General features: G+C 31.1%; 2 protein-coding genes across 12 annotated transcripts in view; one reads left to right on the forward strand and one right to left on the reverse strand.

Moving 5' to 3' along the window:
• Nucleotides 1–540: 540 nt before the first annotated feature.
• On the forward strand, nucleotides 541–2,755 carry LOC106069439 (protein SHQ1 homolog). Its single transcript, XM_013229099.2, has one exon. The coding sequence runs from the start codon at nucleotides 607–609 to the stop codon at nucleotides 2,050–2,052; it is 1,446 nt and encodes a 481-aa protein (XP_013084553.2). The 5' UTR covers nucleotides 541–606; the 3' UTR covers nucleotides 2,053–2,755.
• Nucleotides 2,416–14,749, reverse strand: part of LOC106069340 (piezo-type mechanosensitive ion channel component 2-like) — a 90,429-nt gene continuing 78,095 nt past the window's right edge. For all 11 annotated transcript variants that reach the window (XM_056035333.1, XM_056035336.1, XM_056035335.1 and 8 more), the window contains 5 exons: nucleotides 14,494–14,672; nucleotides 13,816–13,950; nucleotides 13,357–13,436; nucleotides 12,860–13,073; nucleotides 2,416–10,975 (listed from right to left, as the gene is read on the reverse strand). In XM_056035333.1, coding sequence (XP_055891308.1) covers nucleotides 10,672–10,975; nucleotides 12,860–13,073; nucleotides 13,357–13,436; nucleotides 13,816–13,950; nucleotides 14,494–14,672 — 912 coding nt within the window. In that variant the 3' untranslated portion in view covers nucleotides 2,416–10,671. The remainder of the gene's footprint in view (nucleotides 10,976–12,859; nucleotides 13,074–13,356; nucleotides 13,437–13,815; nucleotides 13,951–14,493; nucleotides 14,673–14,749) is intronic.

Here is a 14,749-nt window from a genome sequence, read left to right on the forward strand (position 1 = left end):
CCAATGGTCACATAACCCACTCAGCCCCGCCCTGCCTTAACAAGGCCAACACAAAAAGCTGTTAGTCATATATTAGACATGGCTCCATTTTAACTCTCAATATAGCAATCGCACAACATAAATTGACTACATGTAGAAGCACCATTCAGTAGGTAACAATTAAGCTGAAATTAAGTACTGAAACAAAGAATGATGCATTACGTCTACTATCCCATACAAAAACAAAGGAGATGTTCATAACGGAGGCTCTCTATGCCGATGATTGCGCCCTGCTAGCTCACAATGAACATGACTTTCAGAACGCGGTAAACGAATTTGCATACGCTGCCGCCTCTTTCGGTCTATCTATAAACCTCGGGAAAACAGAAGTCACCCAATGAAACATACGCAGCCCCAAGGATCACAGTAAACGGACAGCCCCTTAACTTGGTAGACCACTTCTAGGTAGTATAGTGTCAAATGACGCCTCACTTTCATTAGTATCTTTAGACATTTAGCTTAACCACTATTTTTTTTTTTTACAGAGTTGTTAAAACCGGAAATGCAGGTGCGGTACTTAGTCGTTCTAAACCAGCGGTTTGTTTACATTTTGAGTATTCTGAGAGCATGTTGACTCCTAAATTCTCGTTAACGCAGGACTCGGAGTTTATATATATTCATATTCATGCTCCTTACATTAGATTATCAGAGGCTGAATGCTTTGTTGATGACGATGAATTTCGCTTTTATGCGAACCCATACTATTTACGTCTACACTTTCCCGGTAAAATTCAAGAAGATGAAAAATCAACCTCAAAGTACGATGTTGACACTGGTCAGCTGACTGTTCGAGTTACCAAGCAAACTAAGTCGGAACATTTTGAAGGACTAAATTTATTGACTAAACTTCTAACTCCTAAAACAAATTTAGTTCTACACGCCTCTCCAGAAATCGAAGTTCTCACTAGTGATGTAGCGGCAGCAGAAGTTCCGGAAACAGAAGAGGATGAAGAAAATTGGTACATTGAACAGAATCTTCAAGAGGATGATCATGTAAATTTGAGTTTGACAGGTCCGAAGTATGGTTTTGCAAATAGAAAATCAAATTGCCTGAACCGTGTTGCATCAGAAATAACAGATTTGATAGACTTACATAACCCAGATGAAATCTCTCAAAAAAATAGGAGAGAATTACGAGAACAGCAAGAAGATTCTCTTTTTGATTGTGAACATTATTTGGCAGACCTTTTTGATGATGATATTATTCAAGAGCTTTTTGCAGCTGACTATAAAGATCTGACAGGTGTAGTTGGTGAACATATTGTTTTATCTGACAAAGAGAATGAAAAGCTTATAAACTTACCAAGAAGGGATTATGTCATTGAGAAAAACAATTTGGAAGCAACTTATTTGGGTCTGGTGGACTTGATGCTTGCCTATGCATATACTTTTCGATTTACCCATGGAGATTTCGGCATAGAATCAGATTGGACAATATGTAAACTTAGCAGTACACTTTCATGGCTTGATACATTTCAGAGCATTGACGAAGTTGTTGTAAGCTTTGCTCGCCGATGCTTAGTTTTTCCTCTTTATCGCAATTGGAAGCTTTTTGAAAAAGTTCTTTCAGATGTTAAGTCAATTTTTAATGTTGGCAAACTCCAAATTCTGAAGTGTTTATTAGGTATTCACAGTGTACTCTTAGAAAGTGAGGTTAAACATCCTCTAAATGACCTCTATATTACTGATTACTGTGTTTGGATACAAATAGCTGATGCACAGAAAATAAAAACTATGTCTGAGGCCTTAAGTAACATTGCTGTCAGCAAGTCAGACTTAAATTTTAAATTAGAGGAAATGGAGGCAGATGCAATGAAATTAATGGCTGAAAATGATGATACTGAAACAGAAGATGAAAAAGTCTGTAGTTTGATGAAAGCTTTTGATAAGGTTGTGACACTTAAAATTGATGAAACATCTGATAGTGATGACAGCAGTGATGAGGAGGAGGAAGAAGAAAATGATGCTAAAAGTTCAGATTCTTCAGATATTTCTAGTCAGTGTGACAGTTAAATTTCAAATGCATTGCTTTATTTTTTTATCATCATGTTATTTTTTCTAATGTAAAATTGTGTTGTACCATATATTATATTTTGTAAAAATAAGCTGTAGTTGTATAAATATTTCAATGTATTGAAAAAAAGAAGGATATCTAGATCTATACTATGTATTTTGTAGCCTACCATTTGTACATAGCCTAAATGTTTTTGTTAGAATGATATGGGATAATATGAAGATGGGAGATATATAGAAAGTTTTCTATTGTGTGTTAATTAACACGAAAAGTAAATAGCATATATATATAATACCAATTGTTCAAATATTTCACTCATAAATATTTCACTCATGTAGCAAAACACCATAAAACTATGGAAATGATTTTTTGTCATTTTATTTTAATGGTGCTTCAATTATTTAGATGTGCACACATAAGGCTCTACAAACAAGTGACTTAACCAAATACATGTAAATGTAAAACAAGAACAAAAAGATAATTGATGAAATGTTTAATACACTCACAACATTCAATGCCTCATATCATGCAATGGCATCACGCCTCAATAAACAACATGATTACTTACACCAAGTGTGTCCATGAAAACACAGACAAATTAAAAAGCAACCATAAAAAAATGATGCTAAGTACTAATAGAATCAAAAACATGTCCATGTCCCCATCTTACTAAGAAATGTACAAAATAAGTGACGTTATGAACATGCTATGAAAAAAAAAATTCTGCGGAAGCTCATGTGTGTCTTTGCAGGACATTGACTTCTTTAAAAAAAAAAAACTTTTAAGAAATGATACTAGTAACAAGGTGTGATTTTAAAAATATTCACTTAAGTGAGAATGTATATTTCAATGTTGGACCAATTAAAACTTTTTTTTTTAAATTTAAATTAGACATTGAAAAGAACATGAAATGCCAGTTACAATTTAACAATAATGACAACATTAAAGAACAATTCAGATAACAACAGCTCCTAAAAAAGAATATGAAAAAAAAGTATGTAGGTTCACAAAGTAAAAGATCAAATTGGAATAGGTAACTAGTACTATATATAGTTATTATATATGGTGTGATGGCCCACATTTATAAAACCAATAAAAACTATACAGGATAATCTTCTCTTAAGAAACATAAAGGATATTGGATAAAGAATGCTTCTGTATATTATAGCATGTAAAAAAACTGACCATTTCCCATTTTTCCCTTTGCTGTCATAATTTGTGAATTTATAGATTTTTTTAAGCATTTAATTATTGATCCTAAAATGTTTGAGAGATTAACACTGTAAATTATGACCATAAAGGTGCTGAGTACTAAAAAAAAGAAAGAAAAACACACTAATATAGCAAATACAATACTATTATCCAATACCTGAACTAAGTAAAGAATGTTGATTTCTAATATGGTATTCATAAATCCTATGAAATATATGAAAAAATGGCATAAAATATTGAGAGGAGTACAACTATGAAATTAATACACCTTTAATCGTTATGATATATGCTTGTGTGCATTCATAAAAGTTAATACTAGAAATAATTTTTTATTAAATGGTGAAATTCCTAAGAAGACCAAAGTCACTGTAGAACACACTTATGTTTAGTTATACAAGAGGGCAACAGTAACATTACAGTAACAAAAAATAATTTCTCTAATCTTTCCTTAAAAATTTTTTTTTTTTTAAATGCAATAGTACTTCAGAGTGGATTTAAAAGAAAGAATTCATTACTAATTCTGTTTTGTACTTTTTGGCAAGAATGTTGGTAATGATAAAAATATTTATTGGCAGATTTACATCAGGGATGCTTGTTAATAAGTATTCTGTCCAGGAGCCCTTAGATTTTATTTAACACATATATTGAACATTGTCTGCAATATTATGTCGGTTAAAAAATGGATTGACTTTACAGAGTTGGAACAACAAAGATGTATTAAGAGATAGGCATTGTCATTGATTTATTCTGAAAGACCGATGTTTGCAATAAAGGTCATCACTTCCATCTGTATTAGTAATGCTAAGTGGTAAAGAGATGATGTAACTCACTTTCTGCAAGCCTAGGAATCTTTGATTTAGTTAAGCATTTACATTCCGCCCCCCCCCCCCCCCCCCACTTCTTTTTCTAAATTATCTGCCATGGCCACACTTCCCCAAAAAGGGTATGTGCACATCAGGTAGAGAAGCACTGATATAAATCAAAATATGACAAGTAAGTGTGTGAAACTAGAAACAAAACCAATGGCAAACACTGTTTGCCTCCAACACAAGGTCATCACTGTATAATTTTCTCATACAGAAACAGAAATAGAGCACTACAGTTGGCTGGAATTTAGGAACAAGTGAGATCAGAGGTAATAGTCAACAAAATTACAAGGTAGCTTAAAATGCAGAGAAAAAAATTGCATTTCATTTTAAGGCACCTTAGATTTTTTTTTTAAATTGTACAATAACTTTTTCCTAACAGATAAGTAGTTGAGAGGAATACATAACAAAAAAAACAATTGACAAAGTTGGTAATAATTTCCCACTAAAAGGCCAGTATCTATTAAAAAATGTATTTATTTCAAAAAGAAGAAACATTTTTGGTACAAGACATCAGCTACTTGCTATGCATTAATTATAGTGCCTTAGATTCTACCTATTTTATAGTGGCACCAGTTCCCTTCTAAAGTGCCAAATGGTCATGCCCTTTAAGGAGGACAAAATGTGTCCTTTTACAATTACAATGCATCTTACACAATGAGAACACTAAGTGAACACGTGTCAAGGCCTACCTTGTAAATTTATATGCATAACAAACAGTATAATATTTTTTTTTTTAATAGTTCATAAAGCTCTATAGAGTGAGTGTAAAAGGTGTGGATAGTGGCTGAGCACACTGGAAATGCCCCAACAATTTAGAGAAGCAATATTTATTATTATTATTATTAGAGATAAAGTGACACATAGACACATACAAATTATGAAATTAAGGTTAAGAAAGTTACATTCTAAATGAAACTTTTTTTTGGCAAAAATAATAAGAAATCTACAGCAGGTGGAGTCACTTGTTTGACATGCCAGATAAGAGAATTAATGCTACTTCACAGTTCTTTACAGGTTAAGACTTTCTATTTATTAAAAGTTGAAAGCTAAAAAAAAAAAGTCTAATGAAAACTAACATAAGATTTAACTTAATAAGGCAACAATTGTATTTGAATAAAAATATTACACAGATAAGTAGAGAGTTTAAATCTTGGTTTTAAAAACTTACAGAAATAAAGTTAGTTTTATTAAAGGTTTAAATTTAAGTGTACCCTAAGTGAAATAAACCCCTAAAGTGAGACCAGCAACTTGATGAACTAATTTATATATATTTCAACAAGTCAGTACTGTATATAACAAGGTTCAACTGTGCTGGTAAAAATATATCTATAGCCAACTTAATGTTACTACCAAACAGGTTAAAAAAAAATCTTTTTTTTTAGAAACTTAAATAGGGTAGGTAATAGCAACCTTCAATGACAAATACCTGATTCTAACTTAACCAAGAAACACCAACCCTTCCAAAAATTTCACCATTGAATTTTGTTTTTCAAGTGTATATGATATTAAATTATATCTAGTATAACTTTAATTAGAAATTTATAAATCTCCATAATGCAAGTCAGTAGAGCCTACTTATATCAATCTTTTGTAAACTGAGCTTAAAATCTATAATTAGTACATACCCCCATAGTTAAAATTTAGAATAAACAAACACTACACTCAAACTGTACATTAAAACCTGTGGTCATCATCATACAATAAACAAGTGGAAAAAATCAGAATGAAAAAGAAACAAAAAAAAATTTATAACTTGATGGCCTGTAAAAAATTAATCCAAGAAAGAATTAACACAAGTGAATGAAAAAATCAAGCAAGGAACACTAGATGTCAGTATATAATATATATTGCACATAATATAAACATACATTGATAAGTTATGCTCTTATCAAACTATTAAGACCACAAAGGAACAAAATGACTGGGAAATATCTATAAGAACAAAGAAATAGTAAGTAAATCACATTTTTTAAAATTACTGTATTCTAAAATTCACTAGCATTACTCATGTTTTAAAGTTCAGACTATCAAATATTATCTGTGGTGGTACCCAATTCTGCAGTCAAGAAAGGTCTTATATTGCATTTTAGTACCCTTTTTTTAAAATGTATAGAAGTTGCATTCTGTCTATAAAATGAGATCATAACTTAAAGACTGAGAACCCTAAGAAAAATGAAACTTAAATATTACAGGGGAAAAAAAAGTGTTGCAGAAAAATGGTAGTAAAAAAAAAGATGTACAAGAAAAAAAATATTTTCAGAAATACAGTTCAAATTTTTAAAATCCCTCAATGGTGTATAAAAATACAGAGAAAGCATTATTATGAAATGGTTAGTCAGTTTTAGGTTTGGCTTCAGCACCTAAACTTTCCATCAAAGAGGCTGGGATAAAAGGCATCCTAGTAAAATAATTATGTATTACATCCATCTTTCTCTGTTGAGGCGGTGAAATGACTTCCAACACAGGCTGTAGCTCTATTTCTGAGGGAATTTTGTTCACATCTGACTTGAGTGAGACAATAGTACGCAAGCGAGTCATGTAGAACAGCACCTCAGGGCAGCGAAGGATGAAGATGAGCTTGGCGTACAGTTCTTCCTCCAGCCAGAAGTCTTTGAGCTCCCTGGCCAAGTAAATCTGATCTAACAGCTCCATCAGCCTGTCTACGTCTGGAGCTTCGTGTAAATGTATGTAGAGTATGCGCCCAAGTGTAAAGGAGCTTCTGATAAACTTGAATATTACAAGAACAAAAGAAACATACATAAAACCAATGCCGCCTCTAACCCACCTGTAAAAAGGAGAAAAAAAACAAAAGCCATATTACTAAACAACCAATTCAAGTGCATTTGTAAAACGGAGGGGAAAAAAAGTTCAAAAAAAGGAGGGAATAACAAACAAAATATATAACAAACATTTCACACCTTACATAAAGCTGCCAACAGTGAATTGGTAAATATTTCACCTCTCCAAAAATATACTAAACTGTTTTTGTACTTCACTCCTAGTCAAACTAAGAGCACTGCACTAGAGCCACAGTGTTGGGAAAGAGAAGACATTTGTTTTGTCCTCCTTCAGAAGAAGTTACAAATGTGATGATGGCCAATGGATTGAAGTGTTCCCAAAACAAATCTAAACATTATTCTATTCAACCAATGCTAATGAAAACAATCTACAATCAAGGAACTGAATTTAAAAAAATAAATTTTACAAATTTTAATTCAGAGAACACACACACAAAAAAAAAGCTATTTCAAAAGTAATATAATATTTGCAAACAAAAATATATCTATGCTTGATAAAAAAAAATCACAATCACAATATGTTTTTCACTTGCTATTTTGCTTGGTTTCAAGAAATCAAATTAGAAGACTAACTAGGCCATCATCACACATATGATTTGTTTATTTATACTTCAATTTAAAATGGTATCATTAATTGTTCTTTACAGATGATTCAATGAGTAGTCTTCTTCTTAGGTAATTTTTGCATTTACATCTCAAAGCAAGTTGAAATGGTTTAAGAAGCTTCTACTTATAATACAAAACATATAATTTTTTTTTTGCCAGCAGTTTCAAAAGTAGGCATATTATGATTCTATATGAAACTGTCATTATGCTCTTTAAAAGCTACAGTTTTAGATCCAGACTTGTTGGCTTTGAAAACTTTAGGGAAAGTTATCCATTTTATGAACACTACAGACATGAACAGATATGCTCTTTCTTTTCAGGTCTAGAAATAAGTAAAAAAAAAAGTAAACAAATTCCACAATATAAGTACATACCAGTAGATTTCAAAGATATTAAGGTTGTATTTTAAAAAAGTGAATATTGAAAAACAAAAAGCATCAAAGCACTGCAATGAAAGACTATTACAAGACTAGGATTTGATACAGAAATTCAGAACAGTCACAACCTATCAAGATGAAGATGTCATAAAGGATAATATAAAATATATAATCAGAGAGAGAGAGATAAGAATAATCCAAAAAGTATCATTACCAAGTGTGTAAATTATATTATTTAGTGTTTTTATATTTTATCACACTAGTCATTTTCATTCAGGTTTCAGAATAAATAAATGTTATTTAATACATTTTAATGTCAAAATATGAGAAATGTGTGTAAGATTTTATTTAATTTGTTCAAACTAATGTTAAATGTTAGTCAGCTTAACAAAACAAAAATGTATTAATTTCATTATGTGATCATTATATTTCTATTTCTCACAGAGTGCCTGTAATGAATATTAGATTATAAAATTAAACACTTGTGAAATAAGATGCTTTGGGAAAACAACAGGCAAAAGTCAATAAAAGAAATTACAATATCAGATTAAGAATTTTTACAATTAACAGATTTGATAACCTAGTAACAACCCTAGTCAATCAGCCAACCCTAAGAATGTACAACACCAGATCAGGTCACAAAAGGGCCAAGCAAAGGGGTGAAAGCAACTTATTAGAACAAGGAGTTATGCTTTATCAGCTTTTTTTTGTAAGTAGAGAAAGATTTCATTAATAACTTTAAAAATATGAAAGTAGTCAAGTAACTTATTAGAATCCAACTTTGAATCTGATAGTGACTTGGTATATAACGTATGCAATGTAAAAGAGATACCAACAATGAAATACTTTAAAGAATGTATGAAGTTCAAGCCGAAAGCGCCTATTGAGGTCTGATGCGTTGTTTACAGTTTAAGCCTAATGGAGTAGGAGTAGGAAGTTTTTAAGAAGAGGTCATTATGTTTCATTCAGAACAAGAGTGTACTGACCCTTTTTTCTAGAGAAAATTAAATTTTTGAAACAAAAGGACAGAGACTACAGTGTATAAAGACTACCCAGAAAATAACAGAGTAAAATATTTTTATCTGTATTTTTTTTTTATAAGGTTTTAAATATATATATATATATAAATTTGAAAGGTAACATATTTTTTTTTTATTAGTTTATTTATTTATTTTCTCAATTAGGAAATAGAGGGTATTTTTTTCAAAATGAGGCAGGGCATGGTAAAGCTATTGGCTTTTGAGTTGAAGGATCCTGTGTTGGAATTTCAGCTAAGGTAGCAATTTTTATTAAGCTCCTGAGTCGATCTAATTTTTTAATGGATACCTGGCATTAGTTGAGGAAAGTAGCGGCAGTTGGTCGTACTGGTTTCATGACACCTTTGTTAACGAAAGAAAAAGATCACCTTTACATCATCTACCCTATAGATTGCAAGGTCTAAAATGGTCAGTTTCCTTTTTTTTTAAACCTGAAATAGGCACTAATGGGTTAAACAGATACATTTTGTGTGTGTGTGAGTTTGTATAAAACAAAGCTACAGAGGACAGAAATATTGCACTGGCATCATCCATAACAAAAACTTCAAGACAAATGAAACAGGTCAAATGGCACATCAGTGATACAAATGGTGCACTAAATAATTATTGAGCTGAACTAAAAAAAAAAAAAAAAGGAATCTGATTTGAGAACAATGCAAGTGATAAAGTACTGGTTTTATATATTGTCATAGTAGATTCTAGTGAAATTGTGTTATCATGACATTAAAGATATAGTAATTAGGTAATAATCTCTGGAACATCATAACCTCAAGTAAAATAAACTTGAAAGGTTTACACAAAGAAATCTCCTTATTCCTTACAAGTTGGGGAATTAATAAGACCATAAAATGCTTTTCGGTACCTAATAGTCTAAATCAATTCTAATTAGGAAAAAAAAAAGTGATAATATTAAAACTGAAAAAAAAAATCCACAACAATCTTTGTTTTAAAAGAATAACTGAGCAAGCAATCACAAACTTTGACCACTAACTTCAAATAAGAAGTTGTCACCTGTGGTATAAATACACCATGCAAAGGTTATTTTCTTTGAAGGATGTATAATTACTTCATAATAATATGAGTATTTTTGAGCTAATTTAATATAAGAATAGTTCACTCAACAGCTATTGTCCATACAAATGAAGCATAGAGTACTTAATAAAAATACATTAAAAAAAAAGATGAAAAGTCTTTAAAGGTTTATGAAGTAAGGATGAGTAAAAAGAAAGAATAGAGAGCAATGTCATTTGAGCGCAATGAAGAGCCATAACAAATATTCTTTTACAAAAATAATTATTCATGATATAAAACAACGGAGTACAGCAGTGGCAATGAAATCTACAGCACTTTAAGGTTGAATTAGGAATTAAAAACCCAGCAACAGAACCTGATTCGATTTTTATAATTATGTGTATACAAAGCATCGCTAATGTCAAACAAATAATTCATTTACAACATCGTTAAACAGCACTCAGGATTCATTACAATCTCAAACAAACTGGTTTAAACCAGATCTACAGGACATGCACTCAGTAAAAATTCCTTTCCTACAGCATCATCTCTACAAGTGTGGCATGCAAGACCTAGTTTTCCTTCTCCTTCTACTGTACATGCAATCAATGGTTACAAAGTGGAAACATAAGAAAATGGTTCAAGTCAATGTATAGCTCTCCCCCTTTATCTACATAAGTGTGCAGCCTGATCAATGCCCACAAAACATTAATCTGCTTTCTCCTTGTCTTTGTCGTCATCCAATTTCTTGATATTGCCAAGTCTGATTGTCTGACGGGTAAACTTGATCATGGTCTCTGGGCTGCGATACAGGAAGATGATCTTGGCATAGATCTCTTCTTCCAACTGAAACTCTTTCATCTCCCGGACAAGATAAAGGTCCAAGCATAGCTGAAGCAGCCTGTCCACATCAGGAAGCTCCCTGAACATGATAGTCAGGTACTGGTTGGTTGTACTCAATCGCATCAATCGACCAATCAAAAGAATGAAGGAAATGTACAGTCCAATGATACTGTAAAAGACAAGAAATATGTTGGTTAGTATTTGTTCAGTTTTTACAAAGTATATTTAAGATGGTGACAATAACAGAGGAAAATTAAGTTAGTCAACTTAAAAGATAAGATAGATAGATAATTTTTATTGATCCAATCAAATGGAAATTCAGTTTGACTACAATTGTTTGTTTAAAATAATGAAGAAAATTTTTTAAAATTATTTTATCTATTCATAAACTCTTGAAATTGTAATAAATTCTTCAGTTTACAAATTAATAAGAAACAAAACATTCTTTCTAAACTTTGATGCAGATATTGAAGCATACATCAATTTTGATTGTATTATTGTTCTACCATCAAACCCTTTGAATGTAATTGAATAGGAAAAAGAAACTTTAAAAATAACAAGCATAAAATAACAACAAATGGAAATAAAATTCTTGACAACCTTAAAATTGAAAACAATTATTATGTTTAATAATTATAGCAACATTTTTTTCGTCTTAAATATGTACTGCGAAAAATACATCTATTTAGATGTTTTAAAAAACAACATTTTTGTTGTTTATATTTTAAAAATAAATCTTGTATAGCTATAACTTATTATTCAGCCATACTATTATTAAACTAAGTCAAGTTTAAAATGCTTCCACTACTTTGTTTAGAAAAAAAATAAAATAAATAAATAATACTTGTCAATAATAACAGTTGAAGATGACTTGGAAAAAAAAACAAAGAACTAATTTGAACAATAAACAAAAAACAGAATACAACTTTTTGGTTCATAAGATTACCAGAGAATTCAAGGAGTTAAGTCCAGATTGAACAAAGACACAGATCAACTCGCAGAAGAGTCAACAATTATAATGTGAGAAATGTGTCATTATTTCATAATGAACATAATTCTAATTGTTATTTAACCCTTAAAACGCGTATGGTAGTTAAGCCTCTAAACATCAGAATTGTAATTCCGTTTTGTTTGCACTCACTGAAAAACAGCTCAGCACTTTAAGGGTTAAGTAGAGATTAACTAATGACATTTAGTGAGAAGTGACTCAATGTGAGAAAAATGGATCATAACAGCTGAATGTATTGAAATGTTTTCCCTCCTTAATTGTGCTTTCAAATTAATAATAATCTTTTATATCTGGGAGGGAATTGGCTACACATTACAATATATTATTACAATTTATAAGATGATACACAAATATACCTTGGTACCACAGTTTCTCTTACACTTTACATGTGAAATTAACAACATTTTGTTCAACAATGTAATTGCAAAAAGGAACAAAAGTTTTTATGTCTATTTGTTTTTGTGATCAGTCTAATATATCTCCTTTGTGATGGTAAAATCTTAAGATCCTGATCCAGATGGTGTGTTTTATGCTTAAAATTTGTATAGCTTTTTAAGCTATGTTTTCCTCAACTAGCTGTCAAAGTGCAGTTTGTTGGTACTAATGATCTTACTAGCAGCATTTAGGATTATACAAAGTTTATTTGTATTTGAAATGAAATGAAAGAGATAACCTTCATTGTTTGTCTCATTTAAAAGAAGTGAAATCAAAGAAGTATGTGCATGTAAATTTTTATCACTATTGTCAATGTTTATAAAAAAAAACAATTTTTAAAAATTATAAATAAGCAAGAAAATCTGAGCTGCCCTAAAAGACTAGAAGGTGTATGAATCAAGAAAAGAAAACTTGATTGCATAGCCACATTTCTTACATTGTGGCCATCTAGCATCCACTTTTCTTTCTACAAAGCTTTTAGATATCTGAGCAGTGTGGACTCTGAAAAGTTATGAAACCCATAGTTCAAACCTCAGTTTTCACCAAACTTTGGCTCAACTAGTCAACATTGTTTGTATACAATAATATACAAGAGTCATTGAAGCTTACCCATATCCAGAAAGAAATGACAGCGCCTCTGGAGCCTTCCTGTCATTGAATGTGATGAAGTATGCTTTACTTTCAGTCTTATTAGAATCTGATTTATAGGCAAAAGGATTGAGACCAGATACTGTCTCATTCAAATTCCACCACTGGCTAAGAGCATTGGACTCATCACGTTTTAGCTGCATTGTAATGTTGCTCTTTCTAATACCACTAGAACCTAACAAGAGACAAAAAAAAATGTGCAAAAAAATAATTTTTAATTATAAGTTTTTTTCTTGTGGCAGCTGACAGTGTCGCCAAAATCTGGATTATCATGTTTAATTCACTTAAAATGTGTCCCATATTAGACTTTTACAAAATCTTCAACTGCCAGAATTTGATGGCTTGAAGTTCTTTAAAAAATAAAAATCCAACAATTATTATTATTTAACATTTTACAAAAATTCCAATTTTGTATACACTTTTATGTCTTTATTTATTGTTTGAAAGCTTTTACTCACCAGAGATAAGGGGTTCAACAGTTACAGCTTTTGTTGTACTGCCAAGCCGTATAAACCTTGGAAACAATTCTAATATCTCCCTGGTAATAAGAAAAGAAACTATCAATGTAATCTATCAATATGTATCAAGATGTGAAGCCTACAGTTATAAAAATTCCAAACAATATGCTATTGTATTTTTTCTTTTTTGGAGTGCAACTAAGTTATCCAACAGAAAATTGAGCAGGTTTGTTTGAAATTTTTATTATATATTTTAGAGAATTGTAATGAAATGTTGTTTTTTTTCAAAGTAAACTAAAATTTAAAACAATAGTTTATCAGGAGATTCTTCCAATTTTATAATACAATAATTGCTTTTTCCTTCTACAATTTTGTTCCTTTTGTTTTCCACTTAATTTAATTTCACAAGACCCTATTCGAGTACTGTGAATGAAGAGATAAGCTATGAATCCTACTTACACAGAATCATTAGTGGAGTTGTTCTCCCTACGTATGATTGAGGCAAACTTATGCCGCACATTATGGTATTTCGGATCCCTTAGGTTGATCTCAAATAGATTAGTGACTTCACTTGGTAAAGCTTTGTCTGGTTCTCTGTAAGTAAAAATAGCCGAAATATGAAGACAGTAATCCAAGATTTTATTCAATTAAGGAAAATTAGAAACGACTTTTTGCTTTGTTCTAGTCAAGGGATTGCTATGAAAAAATTGCTATTTCATTTGAGTGACTTGTAGGTTTAATTTCTAGGAAAATCATTAGAGCTGTTATTGACATCAGCTGTCCAGGTTCTTGAATTCAGCCTACCATGAAGTTCTGACTTGAATAGAGGTATTGTAAAAACACACTGTACTAAAACAAAGGGGTCTCATTAAGATCAGTCAATGAGTGTACAATAGCTTTGTGATTAGATTGAATTAGTTTATAGTCTTCTAGTTGTGTTGGCTAAGCAAAAAATAAATGTTTGCTGATGATAGCTAACTACGATGGACATACATATTTGAAAATAATATAATTGCATATGAAACCACAACCATCAAAATGTGCCAAGCACATACCCTAACCCTAAATTTCATTTCAGAAAGACATTTGAACGCTAATAAAAATAAACAAAATAAACTGTGAATAAAAAAAACTGGCCTTTTAAATGTGGCTTCAACAGTCATTGTAAGTTTATTTGTAGTGTTGTCATTGGCCAGATCTGCTGCCATATCAATCTGACTGGCTGGACTGATACCCCAGATGGCTAGAGATTTACCATCAAAGGCAACCAGGGACAAATCAGAAGCTTGATAACCACTTAAAAAGCTGGAGGATATCTGTGAAATTGTAAATATTTATAAATGTTGATTTATCTATTTTATGCATTGTGCACACATTAAAATTACTTGCTAGT

The sequence above is a fragment of the Biomphalaria glabrata genome, chromosome 7, assembly GCF_947242115.1.
Source record: "Biomphalaria glabrata chromosome 7, xgBioGlab47.1, whole genome shotgun sequence".
Lineage (NCBI taxonomy): Eukaryota > Metazoa > Mollusca > Gastropoda > Planorbidae > Biomphalaria > Biomphalaria glabrata.